Source organism: Trichoplax adhaerens, genomic scaffold (assembly GCF_000150275.1).
Source record: "Trichoplax adhaerens TRIADscaffold_18 genomic scaffold, whole genome shotgun sequence".
In the NCBI taxonomy this organism is placed as follows: domain Eukaryota; kingdom Metazoa; phylum Placozoa; class Uniplacotomia; order Trichoplacea; family Trichoplacidae; genus Trichoplax; species Trichoplax adhaerens.
In genome coordinates, this window is record NW_002060960.1 from 275,961 (window position 1) to 302,690 (window position 26,730).

Genomic DNA, 26,730 nt, shown 5'->3' on the forward strand with positions numbered 1-26,730 from the left:
AAAGATCGAAATTTAAACAAATAAAAATTTTATAATATTCCGACCAAGGGCAAGACAGATGAAATTTTGTTGACAATCATAACTCATTTTGATACTGATTTGAAAGGAATGTCCCATAAAAAAGGGTGCACGAAAATTAATGCGGATTAGAGATTCCCCTGTATTCGGACTATTATACTTTGATTTATCGGATTCAAGACAAATGAAATTGCTAAAACGGATGCATATACTACATAAATTAAAGTTGGAAATTAGGTGAAATTTATTTAATAGCTTTACTAATACTTCTATCAAAAGTGATACCAATACTGACGGATGTAAAAAGTGAATGTTTGGTGTGTTCAACGTCAACCTTTAATAAAAATATTTTGTAATTGAAGGTATTTTTTACCTGGGAACTAATTATAACCAATTAAATGATCTGCTTTTAATCACAACAGTGGGTAAATATAGGGAAAGTAAATATACATACAGCATTAATAGAGTTACAGTAGATCAGGAATTAATACGTTTATTTACTAAAAACAAGTAGTCCCGTACCGTTTATCGCGGCTCAGCCGAAAAGTATATAAGCAATACCTGCGAGTTGATCAGATCATCTCTAATCCGTTCCAAAAATTCAACCTCTACTCCACTGAAAATACTCGTAAGTACTTATTCGTGTTCTATTTAGTTTTATTTTTAAGTACAGAATGATATTCTTGTCAGGAATAGGTTGCAGTTTTGCTAGTTTTTGATAAATCCGACGTTGCATTTCATACCTACTTTAAACGAGATTGAACTTTTACATATGATGAAACTGTCTTACGCATACCATGAAACATTAGTAAAATTTCGATGCGGTTCTTCAATTGAAGATGAACACCTCGTCTTGACTACCTAGCTGTACGAGCCCATTTTATCTCAGATTTACTATTGACACAGATGATTTTATTTGCTTATGACTTTAAACCCAATTCCAGTAATAAGTAGTGGAGGCTAACAGTCCTAATGACGGTTCTATAGATTATACTGTAGTATTTTTCTCTTTAATTCAGCGTAACTTTTTACCTTAAGGGTAAATGTTTTCAAAATAGATATCTACAGTGTTCTATAATTGATTAGATGATTATTTTTTGGTATGCGAGTCATATTGCCTGCTGTATCTGTCGTATACTGTAGATTTATATTGCTTTATTTCTCTGAATATAAAACAGCATTATACGCCTATGTTACACTGTAGAAGAAAATAAAGTTATCCATTTGAATTTATAATGGCGTCAATTAATTTATATATTATGATACACTACTATAAATCATTTTTGAATTGGCCACCGTGGACATGAGATGTTAAACCAGAATCGATGTAATCTTTTCATAATGATTTCATGATACTATATTAAATCTCAATTTTTGGAAATATGTAGGAAATAATCATGCCTTCTGATGCTGGTAACGGACCTGCTAGCACCGTGTATAATTTGAATTGTGATGAAATCGATTGCGCTGAAATAATTAAGTACTTTAAGTTACAGGCTAGCGATAAAGGATATTTGATAGTATTACCCGACAAGAGTAATAAAGGCGATAACACATTGAAGACCATGTATGTTGAAGATCATCTTGTAGGCAAAAGTAAGTTAATATTGTCCAATCGATCGCTTTAGTATTGCTTCAATATTCATGAAGTACGAGCAAAATTGAACCAGTTTCAAAATAAAAGCAAATTGCAACAGCAAGTTAACATTATATAGTCTATGATGATACAGTCGCGTTCTTTAAAGTAAGTAAATTAAATGCTATCTTGCCCAAAATTTTTTGCAAATGGAATTGCCAGCAGTTCGGTGCAAAGTCACTTTATTTTTAAGCTTTGCACGTTCATAGAACTTGCTAATAAGCTGAAATTGGATATAGCGTGACTGCTATAAGTCAATGAGAGCACCTAATCAAATTTGAGCTTCATGTTCATATTCTAAATGTACATATATACACTAAGCCAGAATTATTTCGATAATCAGTTTACAAATAAAAATGTCATATCATTCTTATTCATTTATAGAATGATGGCACATTTTAATTTTGTTCAATTGCAGTGAAAAGGAATATGGCTTAGTCGACGACGATCTGCAATAGATTTTAATTTAATTTTTAAACGTTGAAAATTAATCAGCATCATTTCGGAAAACACATAGGAATTTTCATTTTAGTACTCGGCCATACTTTATATCAATGCAGACTATAACTGACGCTATATCACCTAGTGTTGTTGTTGACACAGTGTTCAGGCTTTCCAAGCTAATGTGAACAGGGTGTCATTTATTAAAAGTAATTTCCTTATTTATGATTTTACAGGCACAGATCTAAGCTTATAATTCATTTAATTATAATTATTTATTTTGTTGCCGCTAGGTACATTTGAAATTCTATCTGTAAACATTCCTGCACCTACAGAAGACGGCCCCAAGTGCTGTTCAGATAATAGCTGTAGAAAGCGTTCAGCAATAAATCGCTTAGCTTACAAAATTGACGACAAAATATATTTTCTAGCTGGCGAAGAGGTAACTGCACCTCAAGGAAATTGCTTCAAAATAGACGGTCGAAGTTATGTTAATTTGGTATTTGTGGTAAGTTTTCTGGTGGTGTGTTGTAAATGATGTATCAAATACAGTGTCGCCACTTATTTTCCACAGTAGACACTTTATAGAGAAAAGTTTCACAGTTTATTTTCCTTCTCTGAATACGCGGTTATGTCCTCCCTTTAGGACAAAGATGAATACGATAAAATTATCAAGTTAAAGGGATACATTGCTTTGCATGTCGTGAAAGCGAATTCGGGCAATAGGGACATTAGATTTCGCGCTGAACCATTCTGCGAAAGTAAGGAAGCCAAAAACAAGTTCCTTAATGCCACGCAACATAAGCCAATGAATACAGCATCGAATAACGAGAACGGAGACTATTCTGCTGTACAAGTGCATGTTTATCACACCATTGACCAAGCCGAATGTACAGAGCGCGACAGTTTACCAAATAATACTAATTTTCGAAAAATTTGTGTAGCTAATAAAAAGGAAAATAAGGATCATAGTCGCTCAACTCCAGCGAATAATTCAGAAAATGATACTCTTGATTCCGAAGCAAAAGATCCTCCAAACTCTTTCTCATCAAAAGAAATAGGTGGTAAGTTTTCAGGAGATGAGAATGGTCCATATTTGCGTAGCACTTAGTTGCATCCAGCTCTGCTTTGAAAATAATGTAAGCTTGACCTCTTTTTCAAAAAATAGAATTGCAGGGATAGCATAACGTAGTTTGATTTCTTCACTAACTACAATTGGCATACTAATTAGACTATCTGTGTACATTATTAAACGGCTTTGATTGTACACTTGCTTGTTATTGAGTAGCGTAGAAAAAAAAAGCCACACTGTGGTGCAATTCTTGTTCTATTAGCGTATGTTAAATGATTTATATGTAAGGACAAGCAGAATAGACTTATTCGAGTGTGCTGAATAACCTCAATAAAATTGGCTCTTATCAACCAATTGTATTTATTAATCTGTGTTACTGCAACGATATGAAGGATTAGGATTTTTGATGGAGGGTTCAACAGATCGGTAAGGCTAGGTTTCATAGTCATTTATAGACGTATCACCACTTGAAGTAAGAAAGTGCGTTCTTGTTTTATTATCTAGTAGAAATGGTATCGTGTAATAACAATGATCTCGCCAATACTGTCTTAGTCAAATGGAGCTTTCTAAAAGGCTTTTATTGCAAGGTTTTAGGAATAGTAGAGCAATAATTCATTAGTACAAGAAACTAGTCTAAAATCTAAAATCCAGTAGAAATGGCATCGTATAATAAGGCTGATCTCTCCAATACTGTTTTAGTCAAATGGAATTTTCAGAAGGGCTTTTATTACAAGGTTTTAGCAATAGTAGAGCATAATGAAGTACTACAAGAAACTAGTCTAAAATCTAAAATCTAATAGAAATGGCATCGTATAATAAAAATAATTTCACCAATATTGTCCTAGTCAAATGGAATTTTCTAAAAGGCTTTTATTACAAGGTTTTAGGAATAGTAGAGCAATAATTCATTAGTATAAGAAACTAGTCTAAAATCTAAAATATTCCCAGCTGAAAGTGAAGTGAAGTCCATCGCTAATATCTGTCTATCTCCACAGTTCTTAAATACATTTCGTTCAATCCATTGATGACAGCATAATGAGGTACAATTTGACTTTAGTCATCAAACTGAATACATTTCTTCAAATAGATCATCATTCACTTCTATAATCCAAATCATGCTACAAAGGGAAACCATCGAACCGAACTTTCTCAGGTCTAATTCTACTTAAGATGGTACTCTCTTCTATCAATGTCCTACACCTTTTGGTACTAACAGCGTGACACACGGACATTCGCATTAATGTGATTTGATTTTTAGTTTATTTAAGTTTATTATCGGGCTATTTTAAATATTTGCTTAGTCCTCCCCTATTTTGGTAAATAGTTATAATCAATCAATGCAGTATCCTAATGAAGACGATACGGAGACCAATTTCCAAGCCTAGTGTTCAATTATGACTTGCGTTCTTTGCATAGATCACTACACTAGATTTGAGCAGTATACCGACATAACAACGAACATCATCCATTTTATCTTAATAGAGATTTTTAACTATAGCTTGAAACTCGATTAGCCCGTAATGAAAACTACAAATCCCTTTTCCTTTGATCCTTACAATTCAACAAGGCGGTTATCGTATAAAGATTGGAAGAATATAACGAGCATATTATCTAGCTGCAAAATTTGTCCACATATCCTATTTGTATTATATATTACTATAATTACCGGCTACTATCTCATCACCATTTGTAAGCAAAGATATAAAGTGATGTACAAGAGAATTTTCAATGATTTTTGAATGGCAAGTTCATTGAAAGTGATGAGTGAGCCATTAATATAAATGAAAATCAAAGCTTGAAGTATTTCTATTCCAATAGAAAGATCGATCAGTTTAATACAGAGATTATCCGAAGTTAAGATCATAGGTAGAGTTCGATTCAAGTTTCTTTCTCATCAGAATTCTAGCCTTAATTTTCAGTATCGAAATTGATTTATTGCTATCATAGCTTAGTAAGAAATCTTGGCGCCCATCGTTTCTACTGTCACTGATACTCGTATGTATATAACAACTACAATCAGTATTTATTGACAAGGCTGAGCTCTATCCAAGTATTAAGTTTTGTAGGAAGATATTTATCGTTCATCTTGTCTTCAGTTGTATTGATTGAGCCAAAGACCATCATCGTTGGCCTTTATTTATTAGTAGAATTCATAGAATGGAGTAGAAATACAGTCGATTAGTGATAGCTCATTTAGGAGGGTGGATCAATGCATGCAGCGATAGATTTTACTATAATGACAATTCCACGAAAGGAATGATTTCATGAATTATTTATTAGTCAAGCTAATTTATTGTAAATTACGATTCGTATCAAGCCATAGTGCTTTTTTAAAACTGTCTATTCATGGTATTTAGCAGTTGTAAGGTTGTTGTTGTTCTCTATATGCAATCCTTTTCGAAGCGTTGTTGACTTTTGCATGCAAAAATGACTTCCCTACTCGTATATCCGAACTGATCCGTGCATAAATAAATCTATTTTATGTTCACATTTGGACGGATCGTTGAATCACTGTTGATCTTTCTGGATTGATGTTCTTATTCCTATCATTACTGTACGTATTTACCAATCAAGACCGAAACATGCTTAATCTCGTTGTACTTTTGGGGGGACAATGTTGACAAGGTGTCCATTTGAGGTTAATCATGGATGATAGATTACTGTATGAAACAAGCAATCGAGTAGTTTATATCATGACATTCCCGTGTTACTCTGGGACTACTCAACAATCATTTTATCTTTTTCCCTCTCTTCTTGACCAGGGAAACGAATGGTGAAGTAGTCCCTGATTTGGCAAATGGATTCATGCCATGTACGCCATTAATTAAGCCTCAGGGCGAAATGCTTTGCCTGATGTGTGGTGGCCAGTCTTGCCCGGGGATCCCATGATGGGTACAGTATCTCTAAAAAAAGCTCTGGGCGGGGGATGGGGTCCGCCACCCTACGGGTGTTAAAATACACGAATCACAGGGATCAAACTAGAGAAAAGCTGAGGCCCCGTTACCCCAGGGGGGAAACAAATCCTAACATGTCATACAAGTACTGGACGACATGTTTACTGTAGGGATGAAAAGGTCAGAATTGGAGCGTATGACGCTCAACCGTACCGATGCAGACCAGATGAGACCAGGCGATGAAAATGTGGAAAGTGTACTGAAGTGGTGAACAGGCGTAACTGTGGTTGATTTTCCTGAAATACGCGTACACCGTACAGTGGCCAAGCATGTTTATTTTCTCTTTAGCTCTTTCGATAGAGAAAAAGGGAAAATGTAACATGGAGTTCGAGGGCTGAATTTTCCGTCGATATTGTCTATGTAAGAATAGTTAGGGCAGACCGTTGTAATTTCTACTGTATACTGTATAATTGTATCACCTATACTGTACTTTGCCATTTCCAAATCGAAAGGATTAGTATACTGTACTGTACAGTAGACGTCATAGACAGTCCGGGTCAGTCCCCTACTCCGTCTACTCTACAGTACTGTATACTGTAGAACATGGTACTGTGCACTGTACAGGACAGTCAAAATACCGTCGATGGACGGTACAGTACAACTGGCCCTTCAACTTTCAACCATTGACGTGCATTGTATGACTTGACCGAGATGCTGTTGTCCCTTTTGGGTCACTCTACTATCCGCACGCCTTCCATATAGAAGATAGTAATCATAATGAATTCATCATGAATCATCGAGTTGAGTTGTTTTGACCGGCAAGAGAGAAAAAAAAGAAGAAGAAGCCTTTCCATCCATACTGTAGCAGTGGAATGGAATGCAACTTGCTCACTCAGTAAAAATACCGTAGATTGACAGTGCAGTGTACTGTACGTACAGTGTACAGTACTGTAGTCCATGGAGTAAAGTACTGTACTGTACACTGTACAGTACAGTACCATGATTGAAAAGCCGTTTTTGTTTACAGTACAGTACAGTACAGTACTGGACTTGAACTGGACTGGAGTGAACTGCAACTGGCCCGTACTGAATTGCAAATGGCCCGTACTGAATTGCAAATGGCCCTTCAACTTTCAACCATTGACGCCCATTGGTATGACTTGATCGAGACGCTGTTGTCCCTTGTGGGTCACCCTACACTACAGTACTGTACAGTGCTCTACAGTACAGTACTGTACTGTAGCATGGTTGGAATGTCGTTTTTGTTTACTGTACTGTACAGTACTGTACACTCTGTACTGTACTGAACTGCAACTGGCCCTTCAACTTTCAACCGTTGACGCCCATTGGTATGACTTGATCGAGATGCTGTTGTCCCTTGTGGGTCACCCTACTATCCACACACCTTCCATACAAGATAATATTAATAATTAATTGAATAATGAATCATCGGGTTGAGTTGTTTTGACCGGCAAGAGAAAAAAAGAAGAAGAAGAAGAAGAAGCCTTTCCGTCCGTAGCAGTGGAATGGAATCCAACTTACTTGATTAATCCATTTTCTACATGATTTTCAGGATATCGGGGTTGATTAACATTTGAATTCGTCTACCAGTTGGGTAAGGAGTTGATGCTAGATAGCCAAGTAGTCGTTGTCATTGATGGATGATTGATCGTTGTCGAGAGTGGAGACATGAACTTGCAAGTTGATTTCAATCACTGGGCAAGTTCATGCAAGTCAAGAGTTGAACAACGCTTGCCAACTTTTGGCTAATATAAATGCGTTGCTCATGATTGCATTGGACATTCTTCACTGGTCTTGCAATCATCGTTTTGACGCCTATCAACAATCCTTGACTTGTATGCTTCTGCAACATTTTGTAATACAATCAATTTATTGATAGTCTTTCGAGATTTCAATCATCGATGATGGCCAGGTCAGCGTGTCAAATGATGCACAACAACACAACAATCATCAAACTACCTGATCATTTACTACTGAAAAGGACAAGGTTAGATACTACACGATACAACGACAATGCCAAACTTTGTCATCATCATGACACTGGATTCCCTCCGTCATCACCAGCAATACACTAGGATAGAAAAGAGACTTGCCAAGCTGTTGATACAAGTATCCTTTCGATCCTGTCATGTTAGATCCATTAATCCTACCGAGATCGATATCTTTACTAGCATTTCCATTCAATTGGATATACTCGTACATACACCATCTTTTCTATCGTAATAGTAAACTGATCCATGATGATACTATACAATCAAACACAATCCAGTCTTATGCATCATAAAAATAATAATGTTGATCGTCATTCTAAATTGATTATTTCTTCTACTGTATTTTCATTAGATGTCATTCTTCTCAGATCCCATCTCCGGCTCCTACCGAAAATCATACAAAGGTACAACATTTTCATGCCCATGGATAGTGTCTGTCTTTCGTTGTCTACCGATGTGTCACAGTTTGTTAGTTTATTTTATGACACCAGTATCAAACTACTGTATAAAAATAATACAACAAAGTGGAAATATTCATGGTCTCTTCGTCTTATCTTACCACACATCAATAGACATTCAAAAGTTGCTCTCAAACAGCTATGGCAGGAAATGTTCAAGTGGACAATTGGTGCTGTACCAAAATGACAGTGGATCGCTATACATATCTATGGAAAATTAATAACTTTAGTTATTGTCGTGAAGAAACTGGTGAAACGTTGAAAAGTTCAACTTTTACAACTGGCCCCGATAAATTAGAATGGTATGAAGGATAGTTGATACTCTGACAAGCACACGAATCAATCACACCCAATTGAATGAGACCGTGTAGGAACCAAGTGTTAACATGGATGTTTGCATAATCTATTTTCGCTATCATTCTATTTGCTGTCATGTAGGTGCATGAGAATTAATCCGCGGGGATTGGATGAGGAAAGTAAAGACTATTTATCCATGTACCTATTGTTATTATATAGCAATAAGAAAGAAATTCGAGCTAAATTCAAGTTTTCCATCTTGAGTCGTAACGAAGAGGAAGTCAGAGCGATGGGTTAGTGACTATCTTCATTACTACTTGAGGCAATCATGCTTACTTACTGCTAAGAATATTCCAATTCGAGTGGATAGGATACAATGATACGCGTCCTTATGCTAGAATCAATAAAACAGATGATCAATTTTTGGTTCATCTCTCCATTCTTGTATGTATACAGAAAGCCAACGTGCGTACAGATTTGTCCAAGGAAAAGACTGGGGATTTAAAAAATTTGTGCGTCGTGATATGTTAATGGATACATCGTATGGATTGTTAATCGACGATCATCTAACCTTATTTTGTGAAGTAAGTGAGACTGGAGTTGATATCACAAAACAACTACCATGGCTTGATTGTAATCGTTGTTCATGAAAAGTTATAAGGGATATTCAATGCTTCTATGATTGATGCGTTATAGAGTAATGAATCCGCCCTGTAGCAAGGCGTACATCAAGGCATTTTCCTTTTATCATTGATAGTAACATGATCTACCTTACTCGTAACACGTTTTTGTGTTATTTCGATCACAACATGGATATCGTAAAATAATACAATTTTATGTAGTATTAACATAATTTTGCCCTCTACTTTCTCTAACATGGCTAAGTCGAAAATACCGTGCTTTAAGATTTCGTTCCTAGACGGATTCTTACGTAGATTGATTTTCCAAAATATCTTCCAACATTTTAGATCAATGTTGTATCTGATCCTGTCACTCTTGATGGTCGTTTTACCGCAGAAGAAGCTGAAGTACCGAAATGTCGATTAGCACAAGACTTGGATCAATTATTTAAAACGAAAAAATTTGCCGATATCACATTTAATATTGGAAAGGATCAATTGAAAGCTCATAAAGCCATATTGGCTGGTAAGATGTTTGCCTTTTTGCTACTTAATTGTGCATTAGTTATGTAATAAGGATACTTATAGTATGTGCTAATCGGATAACGATCGCGAGTTCATGAATTTCACACCTTTTACTTGATCCTAATATTGAGCTGATTGTATTGCAAGTAGTATTATTATTATTATTATAATAATAGTCATATGGTACCATTTCATCATTAAATTAGCAATGTTGACCAACTTGGTATGCGTATGATAATAATTTAGCAAATTTCATACTTTGTATACGGTACGTTTTGTAGATTTGTGTGTCGAAGAGAATACACAACGTTGTAGACTGTTGAAATAATCTTTCCACGTATGATTAAAAAATCTCAGCTAGGTCGCCTGTCTTTGATGCAATGTTCAAGCATTGTATGGAAGAGCAACGCCAAGTAAGTTGTATCCAAAACTTACCAATCGATACATTATCATAAATATGGGAAGATTTTAATTAATCGACAGTACCGTGCACGCATAATTAAAAGATATCATTAAATCATCGCGTCCTTATTGACAGGGTACAGTAGACGTATCTGACATAGAAAGCGATGTATTTGAAGAGATGATCAAATTCATCTACACTGGGGAAGAACCAGAGCGCATCGATGATCTAGCCGCGGAAATATTAGCGGCTGCGGATAAGGTAATTTACTGTACAGCATCATAAACTGCTGCTTTCGGAAATATATCTGCTTTCAATAAAATTATCTTCAATATATGAATATAAAGTATGAAGGGCAAATTATTCACTTTCCTCTTGACCTTTTGGTTGACAGTACGATTTACAAAGGTTAAAATCTTTATGTGAAAATTCCATATCAAATAACCTGACTGTTGAGAATGCGGCTAAAGTGCTAATTATTGCCGATATGCATAATTCTGAAGTACTAAGACAAAATGTTTTGGAGTTTATTAACAGGTAATACCATATCGCTAACCTATAACGATTAGTAAGGGTAGGGTATACAGTTATTGGCTTAATGGACGTCATACATCTTTAAATATCTTTTTCAGTCATGCCTTGGAAATCGTTGAAACCGAAGGCTACCAACATTTGTTGAAGAGTTATTCTCACCTTATAACCGACGCATTCCGCACCTTAGCAAGATCTTGCAATAGCAAAACCGATGTAACATCGACCAGAAAGAAAGTGCGCTTATCATGATTGTACTTATTATTATTGTTATACAGAGATACTTGATTTAACGTTATATTCTAAAATTCATGATCATTATCATGGGCGATAACCTAAAGTAATTTCTATGTAATTCAAAATTTCAAAAATTTTATTGATTCTCCCTTCATGTACATACTTATGTACTGTACCATACGTACTGTATGCAGAAAGCTGTATATCTATCTCGTGTAGTTATAAAATGTTTCATAATGAATATGTTGCCGATTTTGATCTAGCTACAAGTGCTAAGGCGCTTGTCGACTTATCTTCAAAAGCTAGCAAATCTGTTCATGATTTGTGGCGGATAGCGTGTGCAAATTTAAACTCAATTATTTCCACTATGATGGTAACTGAAAAGCATGCACCTGACGTCTTGCAAACAGGAAATCTTTAAATATTGGAAGAGCAAAGAATATGGTGACATGCCACGATAGATGCGCGTAATATACGAACGTTATTTGAACTCATCGTTGAAAACTGTGTGATAAAACTAATTAATTTAAGATTTAGGATCTCATTTTCCATCCAAGCTATCTAGGATCATTAATAGCTCAGGCGAGCTAACAGTTAACTGAATGATTTGCTCCCTAAAGTATGATATTGTTTGTTGTATTAAATAGATTTTACCTCATATTCAAGATGGCACATGCATGTAATAAGGATACGAATATGACTATAGCACTAGAGTTATACAATAACGATAAAAGTTCATTTTTTATATAATGACAAGAGTGTATATATACTGTACAACATCCACTCTTTCCAATAGAGCAACACCAGATATTGTCGTCATCATTTGTCAAAAAGGATGTTTTCAATTTTGTTGTAATGTCGGTTAAGTAAACTTATTTTGACTGCCATATGCTATGATAGAAAAAACTGAAATTTTATTACGATACCTTATTTCTAGAACTGCTTCTAGTTAACACCAATCAAGCAATAAAGTAAAACCAGAAAAATGACGTTATATAAGTTATTAAAACCGATCGAAATAATACAGATTTCTGCTTAACTACAAGCATGTTAATGCCTTAGAATTTTAAAATAATGGAATGAAAATCACAAACAAAGAAGACCCAGTTAGTAGAATAAGTTCTTAACCAGCCATAATTATTTTGACGAAATCTACAAAATACAGTGAAAATATTGAAAACTTTAGATTCAATTGATAGCAAATGAAAAAATTTCGTTTACCTTCGTAGTTAATCATGCCTTGGGAGTCGTCGACACCACTCAATAGTTGTTCAACATCATCATCGCTTAATTTCTCTCCTACATTGGTGAAATTATGAAATGATTTAGCCAACAGTGATCCTTAATTAGGGCAAAAAGATTGCAATCTTTCATTAAAATCGTCATGTAGCTCAAAAGGATGTGAGGTTTTCGGTAATTGTCGTTACTCAATGACTTGGTCTTACTCTATCTCAAAAAGTAGAGAAAATGGAATACAACAACTCTTTGACGGTTAACTGCGCGTCTTTCTAGCGGATGATTACCATCTTCAAATGGCAACTAAATGTATCATCGTGATAAATGTTACACAATACAATAACAACTTTTACTATATTACATTACTGTGAAAGATTGAACGATTACTGCCGACAACATTTACTTTAGTTAATACGAAAGCTAACCGTTTCGCATTGGAGTCACAACATAGACAGAATACTACGTTGTGCTATCACACAAATTGAGTTGCATTGTACTTTCACTTATTCAAGGAAAAGCGCATTCTATTTTCACTTATTTAACGAAAAGCGTTACCTAAACTGGTCAGCACATGCCGAAGTTCCGCTGAGTTAATCGTACCATTGCCATCCTTGTCAAATACACGTAAACCCTCAACAAAGTCCTCCAGAGATCCTTGATCACGCTTCTGCCGTGAAGCCTGAAGGATTGGTAGAAATTCTTCAAAGCTGATTCTTTTAACACCTATAACGGCCGTTATATTCAACATTAGTATGTAGCAAGATTGATCAGATTGATGTTCATTTTACGACCGCTGACTACAACTTGACAGGCATGGAATTAATTCATTACTATGTAACAAGCCTTTTCTCGATTAGTATGTTGTACATTATTAGCAAGCATCCCCTTGATTGTATTTCATATTACAATCGATTGATTGCCTAACTACCGAATCGACCAAGCTATTCCAATTGTTAAGGTCCAATTTTGAAATAGTTATTCAATTTGTATAGACATTGATTGCAAGCACAAGCCTACCGTTGGGATCGATCTCTTTGACAACTTTGGTCACCTCTGCCTGAGTAGGGTTCATCCCTAAGGCTCTTAAAACGTCCCCTAGTTGAGCAGAGTCGATTTTTCCATCGCCTTTCTTATCGAAAAGTGAGTAAGCTTCCTTAAAATCTAAAAGATAAAGTAAAAGGCATTCATGATGAGGCATATGACTTGCTATGAGACCCTTTCTCTCGTTGACTACCACCAAGTTGGTGGATTTCTGCCAAGAGATAAACAACGTTTTGGGTGTGGACGTTGTAATACGTCATGTACTTAGTCGTTGAAAATTGAGCATCACTGATTTATGTATTCAACGTCTATATTACGGCATTTTAAGTTTATGATTAATATTAGATGGATAAATAGAATTAGTGGACTATCCCTAAGGGTTTTAAAATAGCCGATCACAATCATTGGCATCAAGCAATGCATAAACAGCAATAGATTTAATGCCCTTGCGGACATGGCCGGCTATGAATGCCCATGCCAATTTTGGCAGACTAACTTACCAGAAATTTCTATTTCTGAAAATCCGGACTAGTCAGAAAGAAGAAAAACCTATCATTAGATCCATATGACTTGGCTATTCCACTAATCTATCATAAAATGATGGAGTCTTTCCTCCAGAAAATAGAAAGAGCTGAATATCCATTCGATCCTCTCACTTACCATTTTGTCTCTTGGCAAAGTGTTGAATAGTAGCGGCGGCGTCGTCTCTCTTTTTCCAAGCTTATTTTTCCTATCCGACACTGTACCGTACCATCGACTTGCTACTCTATCCTCGCTACAATTTCAGGCCATAGTATCAGTACGCAGTCGTAAAAAGCGGTTCGGTTCTGAACCGAACCGAACTTCTGACAGGTCTAGTACGCACGCTCGCTGGCAGTACTGTACAGTGTACAGTGTAGCGCTAACAGTACAGTCACTGTAAAGCTACAGTATATTATACTGTACTGCTCTTTATCATTTTCAGAAAGGTGTCCGACCGTCCGTTTCCAGGTGGCCTGTGGCAAGCCTACATACTGTACTGTACCTGAGTGTACAGTACTGTATACAGTATTGTGAATGCACACAGCACTGTACTAGTGTTATTCATCATTTTCAGAAAGGTGTCCGACAGTCCGTTTCCAGCTCACCTATGGCAAGCCTACAGTACATACTGCACTGTACATGTACTGTACTGTACAGTCTGTACTGTACTGTACAGTACAGTACTGTACTGTACTGTCTGTACTGTACTGCACTGTTATTCATCAGTTTCAGAAGGGTGTCCGACTGTCCGTTTCCAAGGACCCTACTTGGATGAAAGTAATAGTAATTTAGAGTATAGTTTGAAACCGACGTACTGAAAGAACTCAATAATGCAGTAAAAATAAATAAAAACATCAAGGACGAACTGCTCAAGGTTGTAATGATTTGCATAGGCGAAACTTGAGCCAAATTGAAAGACCTAATGAAGGGCTTCACTATGGCTGAACTGTTTCCAGTGTCAACTGTACAGTATTGTACTGTACACTGTACAGCACCGTACTGTAGATACGGCTCGCCACGCCCATGAAATCATGGTCCATTCCATGATACTGTACCGTACTGTACAGTAGTTACTGTAACAGTATTATTACCGTACTGTTTGGTAAAAGAAATTTCCGGCTAAGCCTTTACCAGAGTGTCCATACAGCGTACTCGTCCTTCCTGTAGAGTTCTACCACAGTTATCAACATCCTGCGCTATTCCTTAAGTTGTTGCTGTTTTTAATCAATGTATTCATTAAATAAATCAAATGGTAGAGCATTATGAATATAAAATGTCGGGCCTAACTTGCAGTTGTTTCAAAGTACACACTGATCTACAAAGTATAAATAGCTCACCTTGACGATTTTGTACTTTTTTAGTACTGAAATCAACGCCTACAATAAACTACGATACAATGATAGCGATACCTAATAGTGATTGTAGAAGGCATTTCTTATTTTTATTTTATGGCGTATTTTGCATAATATTCAATACGTACTTTGATGACTCATGAATGAATTCGTTCATGTAATACGAGAATACAGAATATCCTTTGGCATTCATTTATGAAGGGCAGGTAGTCCTCATTTATGAAGGGTAGGTAGTCCTCATTTATGAAGGGTAGGTAGTCCTCATTTATGAAGGGTAGGTAGTCCTCATTTATGAAGGGTAGGTAGTCCTCATTTATGAAGGGTAGGTAGTCCTCATTTATGAAGGGTAGGTAGTCCTCATTTATGAAGGGCTGGTAGTCCTCATTTATGAAGGGCTGGTAGTCCTCATTTATGAAGGGTAGGGAGTCCTCATTTATGAAGGGTAGGTAGTCCTCATTTATGAAGGGCAGGTAGTCCTCATTTATGAAGGGCAGGTAGTCCTCATTTATGAAGGGCAGGTAGTCCTCATTTATGAAGGGCAGGTAGTCCTCATTTATGAAGGGCAGGTAGTCCTCATTTATGAAGGGCAGGTAGTCCTCATTTATGAAGGGCAGGTAGTCCTCATTTATGAAGGCCAGGTAGTCCTGTTCAAGGTACACGAAGCAGGCCCAACCAAATAATTGTTCGAGATAGAGGTCAATTAAGGAGTCATTGCATTAAGTTAATTAAAAGGTGTACTGTCGATACAAGGTATCGATGTTATACAGTACCTTTGCTAAATCATCCATGATATGAATATAAGAATACACAATACCCTTGGGCACTTTGCATGCTTTTAATTGACAACCAGTAGACTCCCTCTCCGCAAATACGCGTCTACCTGGTGTCTATCTAACATTATTGTACCAGTGAATGAAAAGGTTAACACAGGGATAAAAAGGCAGTTATAAATTACTAAAAGCTATAAGAAGGACGACAACACCATGACTATCTTTGGATTGGCCATATTACCTACTAGTCGATAGTAGTTATATCCATAACGGTCTTGCACTCATCGTGGCACTCCCTTATTATATTTCAGGATAGTCATCTCCTACTACAGTACAGTATAGAACTGTCCTGCACCAATCAACTTCAACACAACGCCACTCACATCAACATGTGATCAGATCAGCAATGCTGGTCTCCATCACGTGACTCACGTGAGCAGAATGAGGTCAAAGATTATTGGAGCGAATTTTTATCTTATCGGTGACACTCCATTAGAGTGGCAGGAAATAGCTTGCGATTCTACATTCTCGGTGAGAAAGTGTTATGGTTGGATAGAATTGATCAAGTTTTCCTCTTTCAAAGTTCAAGGTTTACTAACTTGAACTTGTGTTGATGAGCAGACTGATTGGCCATGTCTGCTGAAACACCGACAGAAACAACCACTCTACTAGGACAGCAAGAATGTGCCAAAATTAATATTAGCTCTAGCGATGAAGCTGTCCAAGCGAAGATCGTGAATCCTTCCAAAGATGCTCAGTCTATTCCGAATCGGATTAAAATTATTGTCTTGTGTATATTATTTACCGAATTTGCCGAAAGTATTGCATTTTATAGTATTGCTGCCAATCTTATATTATTTGCCAATACACATTTGGGCTTTACGAATACACAAGCAGCGACATTAAGTTTTATCTACGTTGGCACAGGTTATGCTCTCCCTATATTAAGTGGGTACTTAGCGGATTCCCATCTTGGCCAGTATAACACCATGTATCTTGGTGGCCTAATTTATATTGCGGGTATCTTAACCGTCTTCTTAATGACAGTGCCCTATCAACTGCCTTTCTCTACCAGTGCCAAAACATCTTATTTTATTGTTGGTCTAATTTTGGTAGCAATAGGGACTGGAGGTATGGCATTGATTGAATGAATCTCATTTCCAAGATAAATTGTTCTGATAACTTGTCTAGTCGAAAGAATAGACATTCGGTATCAATTAATTGTATTAATAATATATATACAATGAATTAGCCGTTTGACTATGATGAATATGCTATGAACGATTATGATCTAATAACGGTTGCATTAATATTCCACAATAAATAGATTATAGTGATCTTCAACCAATCATTCTATAATCAGTTTATTATCAATTGAACCTATTCAATCTTGCTATGTTATACTTCTCTTTTTAATAGTGTGGATATGATACACTTAGAAACTAGTTAGGATTGAATACATAACAATTATCAAAAGGGTCTCTTTAAAATAGATATTCGAGTTATATTATTCTGTTACTTATAAAAAATATTCTAATTAAAATTCCTCTCACGATGTACATCCTTAAACTAAATTGGAATAGGAGTAACGCTGCTAATTTCCCTAGTGTATCAGCTCTTATACACTATTCGAGAAATTAATCTAGTTGCTAACTCATTATTCTATTGATAATAATATTCTAATTAACATTATTATTATGATATATACAAACTCAATTCGAATAAGAGTATCGCTGCTAGTTTTCCTAGTATATTAGTTCGTTCACTATTAGAGAAAATTAGTCTAGTTACTAATTGCATTATTCTATTGATAGTAATGTCCTAATTGGAATTGTTATCGTGATATACAAACTAAAATTATAATAACAGTGTCGCTGCTAACTTGCCTATCATATCAATTCATAGATTATTAGAGAAATTAGTCTAGTTACTTCATAAGTAGCTTCGTCAATCTTAGCAAATTGGGTTCAAGCGATACAAGACTACATTTAAGATTTTATTCAGAACTTCATTAGATATCTGTATCCATGCTAGGACTTTCAATTCTCGAGCGACATAGGTCTATCAATAGAAACCCAGTGACACATAGAATTATATAAAACGAATTCGATCGTAATTGTATAATTGGGGTATAGTAGTTTCGTATTATTTTATTTTTTTTTTTTGGAGGGGGGTGAATTCTTTCTGGAACGATAGCACATAATAATAAAAATATATGGGTAGTATACGTAGTGATTAATAAAGTTAAATTAGTTACACGTATTCGTATCGCAAAAGATGATCGTATCGGCGATGGAATTTCCTTGTTTTTCTACTTAAGCACATGATAAGTTTGTGCGTACATTCACGCTAATGAGAAGATGTACTAAAAGATAAATTGAAAGCAGAATGATAACAATAATGCTTTATGTATTCATTTGATAGCTTATATTCAAAGTTAGGCAGGAAATCATGTCATTTCTTTGCGCATTTATAATTTACGTATATATTCTTGTCCTAATGTTGTACTACGTATATTTTGATCAGGTATTAAATCGAATATTTCACCTTTTGGTGCAAGCCAACTGGAAAGTTGCGGCCCAGTTTATGTCCAAAGATTTTTTGCTTGGTTTTACTTTTCTCTTAATTTAGGATCGCTAATCTCATTCACTGTCGTAGCCTACATACAACAAAATGTAAGCTTTTTCTATGGCTTTATGATTCCTTCTATTGCTATGATATTAGCCGTGGCCGTATTTGCATCAGCCCGAAAATACTACGAACTCTATACTCCAAGTAAATATTTCATAATTCTTGACTAGAATTTCAAATTAACTTAAAATCAAGATAGAAAAAATATTAATAATTTTCACGTCATTATTGAAGTATTACTCCATTTGATAATATTCGATCTCTAAGCAAATTTGTACTTTATATTATTGCTAGATAGATATATAAGTTGATTCCATCACTAAGTCTCTTGTTACTTTAATATTTTTTGCAGAGGGTTCGTTACTTGGAGAAGCGCTAAGTATCACATACCAAAGTTTTAAAGTTAGACTCTCCAAGCGGACTAATATTATTGATAAAAGCAATATCCAAAGTTTCTTCGATTACGCAAAAAAAGAGAATGGGGGAAAATTTGATGCTCATCAAGTGAATAGGATCAAGCCCTTAGGACGCGTAATACCCGTCTTCCTTCTAATAGTCTTGTTTAGAACGGTTTACTTTCAGGTATGAAAAGCATCCTGCAGCATGAGATTATTTTTGTTCGGTACTTTAGTTCGTGCTATTAAATCTTTAATTAATGTTAAGCACATTCGCTATAATGGAAATTATTGTAAACAATGCTTTTACTATTATTCCAGTCAAATTATATTTATATGTTTATAGTAAATAATGAAGTCTAAAACCGATAAATATGCGTACTATAAACAACAGCTCTTAAGTATTTCAAATGAAATTATTGCCTAATTCAATAATTGTTTACGATATGTATGTATTATATCTAATACAATTATAAGTTTAAGAATGACAAAATTTTGCGAAATCTCTTAATCCTACGTTTGGTTTCATATCCTGAATAGATGTCGACAACATGGTTTATACAGGGGGAATCCATGAATTTACAGCTAGGCAATATCAAGCTACCAGTAGCGTTACTCTCTACTTTTGATATTATTTCCGTGATGATTTTTATCCCAGTTGTAAATTATGGCGTGTACCCTGCATATCAAAAGATATTTGGCAAACGCATTTCCCGATTTCGAAGGATGGGTTAGTAACAAATTTTATGCCAACAGAGCTACTTTGACAGTAATATTTACTAAGATGTTACAGGTAAGATTTTACTTACATACAGATTATATTTACTAGGAACCGGTATGGTATTTGCTGCTCTTGCTATGCTTGTCGCTGGAATAGTTGAAAGCAACAGATTAAAAAATGTATACGAAAATCCATTACCTCAGACAGTTTCTGGTAAGACATTCAATGCTTCTGCGAATATTACCGTCCTTGCTCAGGTACCCCAGTTCGCGTTAATTGGACTAGGTGAAACTTTTACTAGTGTAACAGGTATATCCTACGACCTTAAATATTCTTTTTTACCTTTATTATTTATTGTTGAATATCTGTGAGAAATGGTTATTATGAAAATTTTGAGCATAAAAAATATATGCATTTTTATCTATGCACTGAATAACTTGGGAACGCTAAAAAAAATGGAAGCATTTGAATTCGCTTATGCTGAAGCACCAGAAGAACTTAAAGGGATTATTACCGGAATGTACCTTCTGGCTGTCGGTTGCGGCAGTTACTCAGGGTCTTTAGTTATTGCTATCATAAATGCTATAACTCATAACCCTAGTGTCCCTAATTCAAAATGGGTTCCCAAGAATATTAACGATGGACATCTCGATTACTATTTTTATTTTCTTGCAGGTATCTAAAAGTTGTAGCGTTTTGCAATTTTACCATTTACACTTGATTGTATATGATTAAAGATAAAATTTTAAATACTGTTCCATGACTACTTAACAATAATTTGGTCTTTTTATTTTTAATTTAATTTAGCTTTCATGATGCTTAACTTTACCCTCTTTGTAACCATGACAACATTTTGGTATAAAGACGATAATTCATATATGACCCATAAACTAACTACGGAAGAGATAGTGCCTGATTTGGATGCACAAAACATATTATCGATACCAGAGGAAAACGTTAATACTTGATAGTAGAAGTAAACATGCTACCTGTAGTGTAATAATAGCTAAGTTTTAATACTAAAATATACTTTAAATATGTAGTGTACGAAGTGTTATATTACAGAAATAACCAATCTTGATATTTTTATATTAAGTTAGTATTGGAGACGATCTTTCGCACTTCAGATAGTGAGCAATGATCGATGCATTTGTAATAGAAATAGCAAGAAATTGTAATTTTTAAAAGACTTTATTTTAGGATTATTATTTTCCATAGCCTAAATTTAAGCATTGGTGGCCATTATACAATGTTCGAAATTATACAACGTGTACATAGTATATCCTAACTATATGAAATATTAACGGTGGCCTTGATGACTGTATAACGCTAAAATATCAGCATTTTTTATTATTTTAATCATTGTGAATAAAAACGTCGACTAGTTGATATTTTAAGTAAAATGTGTTTATTATCTTTCGTTGTATAAGAAGTTACAAAAGGTAAAGACCAGGTTAATTTATCATGGAAATCGCGATTCATTAACACTAAAAGTTGTACAGCGATCGCAGCCAATTTAACGGTAAATGTGTAATAGATGTATCTCAGCGTATGAGAAATGAAGTTGTAATAAATTCATTCGTAGTAATTTTTAATTGCAGGAAGTTCTAGAAAAGTGATAATTACACATTAGCTGTCAGCCATTACAAAATCTTTTTCTATCAATCAATTACCTTTCCGCTTTTGCTTGCAATATTTTGATTAGGATTTCTTCAATTATAACAAGTGTCAGGCGACTAACCTAGCTAGGCTAAACTATAGGAAAATTATTATTTTAGAGAATTGAAAATCGATTTTAATAGTACCACTTATATTTCATCACTAGAATTTTCCAATAATATTGTTATAATTTTTTTAACTGAATTAGTTATAATGGCTTTAAAACAGTAAGCAGGATTGGCCACGTTAGGAGACTTTTATTGTGTCCTCACTTTACAAGGTGATGACAAAGACAATCCCCCTTCATGTTTATTTATAAATCTCTATAGAATAGTTTAGGCTTGCATAATTAATTACTATATTATGCCAAAAGGATCCATAAGCTACAATTATTGGTTCAAGGCTAATTACGTAAAATACTTTATGTCAAAAGTCTCTTGTATTTATCTAGAATTATCAAATAGCCATAAGACATAATAACCTTATACCTTCTAGGCGTAATGCGTCATATTATGCCTCTTTAGTATAGATTGATATCTTAATACCGAGAAAATATTAAACAATTTCTATGCTAAAACATTGTATTGCTGTGGTTTATTTTTGATAGACTAAACTTCCTACTTCTAGTTCCAACTTCTTATTACAATAGACCTTATCGGCGGCTATCGTAGATAGAAAATTCCCACCTTATTAATTAAACTTTTTTGACCCAGTGGGATGAGTTTTGATCGTTCTATCTAAACGGTTTAGTCAAGTGCTAACTAGAATTAAAGCAGCTGCGATTATTTTCATAATGGCTACAAGATCGTTGTACTTATAAGGATTTATAAGTATAAATACTTCCATCCTCCTTACAAAGTTGGTTTCGTCTTTTCAGCAGAGTAGATTACAGTTAATTCATAGGTTTGTTAATGTCAGTTAAGAAATGTACTGTAAATTTTCGTATATTACATCTACATAAACGTACAAGTTTAGATTAATTTAAGTGTAGCTTAATTAGGCATTACGAAGAAGAAATATTGCCCGTGTTGAAGTGTATTAATAATTCATAGACAGGATGTTTAATTCTCTCAGAATCTTTAAATGTAATGATTTTATTCTTTTTATTTATCTTCATGTTACTATTTTATCAGTAATGCTTGGTTCAGTAATTTTAATTACAATATAATGATTTTTTTACACAATAATCGCAAGCGTACTATTTTTTACAGAAGCATGTAGGAAGGAGTAACGAAATTTTGTTGTTTATGATAGCACTTAGCTTTAGAAAAGCTTTAAAATGTTGATAAATCGAAAATTTGATTCCTAATTCTTCCAATATACTAGGGCATCCCTGATTAACATTTGACAAGCTCAAACCAGATTCTACTTTATTTTCACTCGAGTAATGAAGCCGATAATTGTAAGAATCGGTGAACTATTTTTCAAAACTAAGATCTGCTAGATTCGAATAAGAATCATTTAGCTAACATGGCAGATAATCAGCCTATAATAGCTAGCTCTGAAGAATCATCATCACTGGTAGACAAACTTTATTCGCCTAGTAATGTCTATGATCTTGAAGATCCCACTATTAAAATCAATATTCGAAAAAGCAATGATGATAAAGTTCCTCTAAGAACAAAATTGGTAGTTTTATGCATTCTACTAACGGAATTTAGCGATTCTATAGCAATAAGTAGTGTAGCTGCCAATATAATATTATTTGCCAACACTCACCTAGGATTCACCAACCCGCAAGCGGTAACATTAAATTTTATCTTCACCGGTATTCGTTGTGCATTTCCGCTACTTGGTGGATGTGTTGCAGATGCTTTTCTTGGACAATATAACATGATGTATGCTGGCAGTTTAGCATACATTCTTGGTGTTATGGCTATATTTTCAGTCACTATCCCATTTAGTGATCCTTTTTCCAATGGTGCAAAAATAGCCTTTTATTTACTAGGCTTATTCTTAGTTGCTGCAGGCAGTGGAGGTAAAGATTATGCTCATAAAGATCTATATCAAGCAATTCTATAATAATTATCATTAGAGATTTTATTCCTTGAGCCTCATCTCTAGAATGTCGAGAAATGAACGCTACTAAAATTAAACAGCGGTGTTGTTAATAATATATGTACTCAAAGAGAAAGTCTGATTCTATATTAATTATGCCACAGCTGTAGATTTGCAGCTATGGCTAATTGATCGACCAATTGCATTTAGTTTTATATCTTTCGTCACTTAAATATCATATCTAGACACATTTGTAATGAAATTTTAAATAATTAGGGTCATCGATTTCGGCTAAATTAATACTTATAGCTTGCATCTTACAACTATATTTTGAAGTATGAACTTGCTAACTCTTACTAATTTAATTTAAAACTTTACGTAAGTTATGTTCTAACATTTACTCTTTATGAGTAAAATTTTTACTGGCTACTGTATGCTTCCTAGTACTTATAGTATTAGATTCGTAACGGTATTCATATCTCATTGGTTACAATTTTGCTACATACTGGTAGTGCAATATAGGCTTATTATTATCATATAAGTATCCTTTATTTCTTAGCATTGATTAATTAATTTAGGATATTATAATAGGCGATATAAATTAAGGATGGTAACTATACCCACAAAGCTGTTGTACTGCTTACTAAATCTGAAATTTGAATCTGGTTGTGATTTATTGAATAGGAGTTAAATCAATTATAAGCCCATTTGGTGCAAGACAATTGGAAAATTGCAATCCTATCTATATTCAGCGATTTTTTGCTTGGTATTACTTTTTTACCAACGTTGGGGCACTCATTTCCTTTACAGTAGTAGCTTATGTCCAGCAAAATGTAAGTTTTTTCTATGGATATATGATTCCTGCTATTGCTCTTGTAATGGGTACTACTATATTCGCCTTGCCTCGAAACTATTATCGAAATTCTTATCCAAGTAAGCGCCTGTTGTCTAGTTCGAGATAAATTACCTTGTCTTGAAATATTTAAAGTGTAGTTGGCTCAATTGGATTAACTGGCATGTTGTAATTTGCTTTCTCTTTCGCATTGCAACAATTTGATATTTGTAGCCAAAGTACAGTACTGCAATGTAATAGACTGCTATTGCTCTTACCTATTAGGTTAATCATAAAATGAATTTCGGAAATAACTCTACAAGTATGTTAAATTAAATTTATAGAGGGTTCGTTATTGGGAGATATCATTGGAATTACTTATCAAAGTTTCAAATCAAAATTTGGCTGCAAAACAGTGTTGGTTGACACAAATAATATAAAAAGTTTTTTTGACTACGCTAAAAAAGAAAATGGAGGGAAATTTGACGCTAGCATAGTAGAAAAAATAAAGCCTCTAGGACGCGTTGTACCTATCTTTTTACTAATCGTCTTATTTAGAATGATTTACTTCCAGGTAGAAATCCTAATATTACTTTCGGGTCTATTTGTGTTCATGTATTCTTTATTTGATTGGATCTATATTTAAATTGATAGGACTTTCTTAACAACTACCGTGTAGCGTAATGTGATTTGATGCATACCATTTACTAAATGTTACTGTTGACCTTAACAACCAAAAGATGATAACGACATGGTTTTTGCAAGGGGAATCTATGAATTTATATTTAGGCAAGCTTAAATTACCGGCGGCAGCGTTGACAACATTTGATATTATCGCTGTGTTGATTTTCATACCTGTTGTCAATTATGGTGTGTATCCTCTATATCAAAGAATTTTCGGCGTAGCCATTACCGCTACAGAGAATTGGTTAGAAATTATCTTGCTAATAATCTTTTTTATAGAATTGGCGTACCTATTTTGTCAAAGTAAACAGATATGTATAAACGTGTATTACATCATTAATAGGGACCGGCATGGTATTTGCTTCTCTTGCAATGGTAGTGTCTCGAATTGTTGAGCGATACAGACTTATAGATGTTCATGAAAATCCTCTTCCTCAGATTATATCGGGCAAAGTTTTCAATGCATCTGCCAATATTAGCATTCTAGCTCAAATACCGCAATTTGCGTTGATTGGATTAGGAGAAACTTTCACAAGTGTAACAGGTAGCGAAGATGCTTTATACATTTATTTTAGGCTCCTCTGCGATTGCATATGTACGGGTACAATATTTACTTATACCGTTTATATTTACCGTCATTTAATTTTGGCTGTATCAGGATTTGAATTTGCATATTCTGAAGCGCCAGAGGAGCTAAAAGGGATTATGACAGGACTCTACCTTTTGGCCATCGGTTTAGGTGGTTTTATAGGTCCTCTCGTGATTACGATAATTAATGCTATAACCTACGATCCTAAAGTTGTAAATTCCAAGTGGATTCCTAAAAATACTAATAATGGTCACCTTGATTATTATTTTTATTTTTTAGCAGGTATTTCGTATAGTAGCGTCTTAATAAAATAATAAAATTTGGTTTTAAACATTGGTTAGGGTTAGATAGCGTTTGGATTGGTATTTTAGTAAATATATGACAAGATAATCGGATACTTTATAAATGTGTAGAATTAGAAGAAGTCGATAAGTTCAATTGTAGTGTTTTCATTGGCCACCTGGAACTGTTACACTAATTTGAATACTAATCATAATCTGTCAAATCAATTTTTTGTACTATACAGTCTTTATGTTGGTGAATTTTTTGGTGTACGTTATTATGACAAAGTTTTGGTATAAAAATGAAAGCTTTCCAGAAAATTGTGATCCGCGCACTAGTGGAAGACCGCCGGAAACTAATTTGCACAGCCTAGATAAAGAATCAGACTTTAATGTAGATATTTAATATGACTACGAAATACATAGCCTCTATTAATAATGAATCTTGAAATTTTTTTTATTTCATACTGACAAGTATCATATCTAATGTATGCTTCATATTGAATGTTTTATTGACTAAATTCATTGCAAGATTTTATGGATTAGATCTGATTTTAAAATTCTTGTAAAGGAATCTCTTCATCAGATATTAATTGATGATACGATGAGAGAAATTAGCATTGAGTTTCTGGGTTTGCTTTTGATATTCACAATAGTTCAATTTTAACAGTTATGAATTACGATATGATCTGTTATTCAATACAAGTGCAGTAGGAATCAGGACTATCGTACAGTAGTACTGATTCACCACTCCATTGCAATTGTAATCTCGTGACAAAATATTTTATACAATGAGAGAAATTAGCATTGAGTTTCTGAGTTTGCATTGGATATTCACGATAGTACAATTTTAACAGTTATGAATTACGATATGA

At 34.5% G+C, this 26,730-nt stretch overlaps 4 protein-coding genes across 4 annotated transcripts; 3 read left to right on the top strand and 1 right to left on the bottom strand.

Annotated features, from left to right (window-relative positions):
- Window positions 1-1,415: 1,415 nt before the first annotated feature.
- Window positions 1,416-3,964, top strand: TRIADDRAFT_60840 (uncharacterized protein; the record flags this gene model as incomplete). The annotated part of the gene is made up of 4 exons (XM_002116779.1): window positions 1,416-1,614; window positions 2,389-2,603; window positions 2,742-3,159; window positions 3,867-3,964. The coding sequence occupies 4 exons, from the start codon at window positions 1,416-1,418 to the stop codon at window positions 3,962-3,964; spliced, it is 930 nt and encodes a 309-aa protein (XP_002116815.1).
- Window positions 3,965-8,672: 4,708 nt separating this feature from the next.
- TRIADDRAFT_50945 (uncharacterized protein) lies at window positions 8,673-11,159 on the top strand (the record flags this gene model as incomplete). The annotated part of the gene is made up of 8 exons (XM_002116780.1): window positions 8,673-8,833; window positions 8,970-9,121; window positions 9,285-9,412; window positions 9,797-9,974; window positions 10,331-10,386; window positions 10,512-10,637; window positions 10,771-10,913; window positions 11,009-11,159. The coding sequence occupies 8 exons, from the start codon at window positions 8,673-8,675 to the stop codon at window positions 11,157-11,159; spliced, it is 1,095 nt and encodes a 364-aa protein (XP_002116816.1).
- Window positions 11,160-12,267: 1,108 nt separating this feature from the next.
- Window positions 12,268-14,084, bottom strand: TRIADDRAFT_60842 (expressed hypothetical protein; the record flags this gene model as incomplete). Its single annotated transcript, XM_002116837.1, has 6 exons — window positions 12,268-12,296; window positions 12,366-12,443; window positions 12,936-13,103; window positions 13,398-13,541; window positions 13,922-13,949; window positions 14,082-14,084. 6 exons carry the CDS (start codon window positions 14,082-14,084, stop codon window positions 12,268-12,270), a joined length of 450 nt encoding a protein of 149 aa, XP_002116873.1.
- A 2,613-nt stretch (window positions 14,085-16,697) lies between these two features.
- TRIADDRAFT_31599 (uncharacterized protein) lies at window positions 16,698-25,888 on the top strand (the record flags this gene model as incomplete). The annotated part of the gene is made up of 6 exons (XM_002116781.1): window positions 16,698-17,196; window positions 18,592-18,840; window positions 19,049-19,278; window positions 19,632-19,821; window positions 19,921-20,121; window positions 25,644-25,888. 6 exons carry the CDS (start codon window positions 16,698-16,700, stop codon window positions 25,886-25,888), a joined length of 1,614 nt encoding a protein of 537 aa, XP_002116817.1.
- Between the last annotated feature and the right edge of the window lie 842 nt (window positions 25,889-26,730).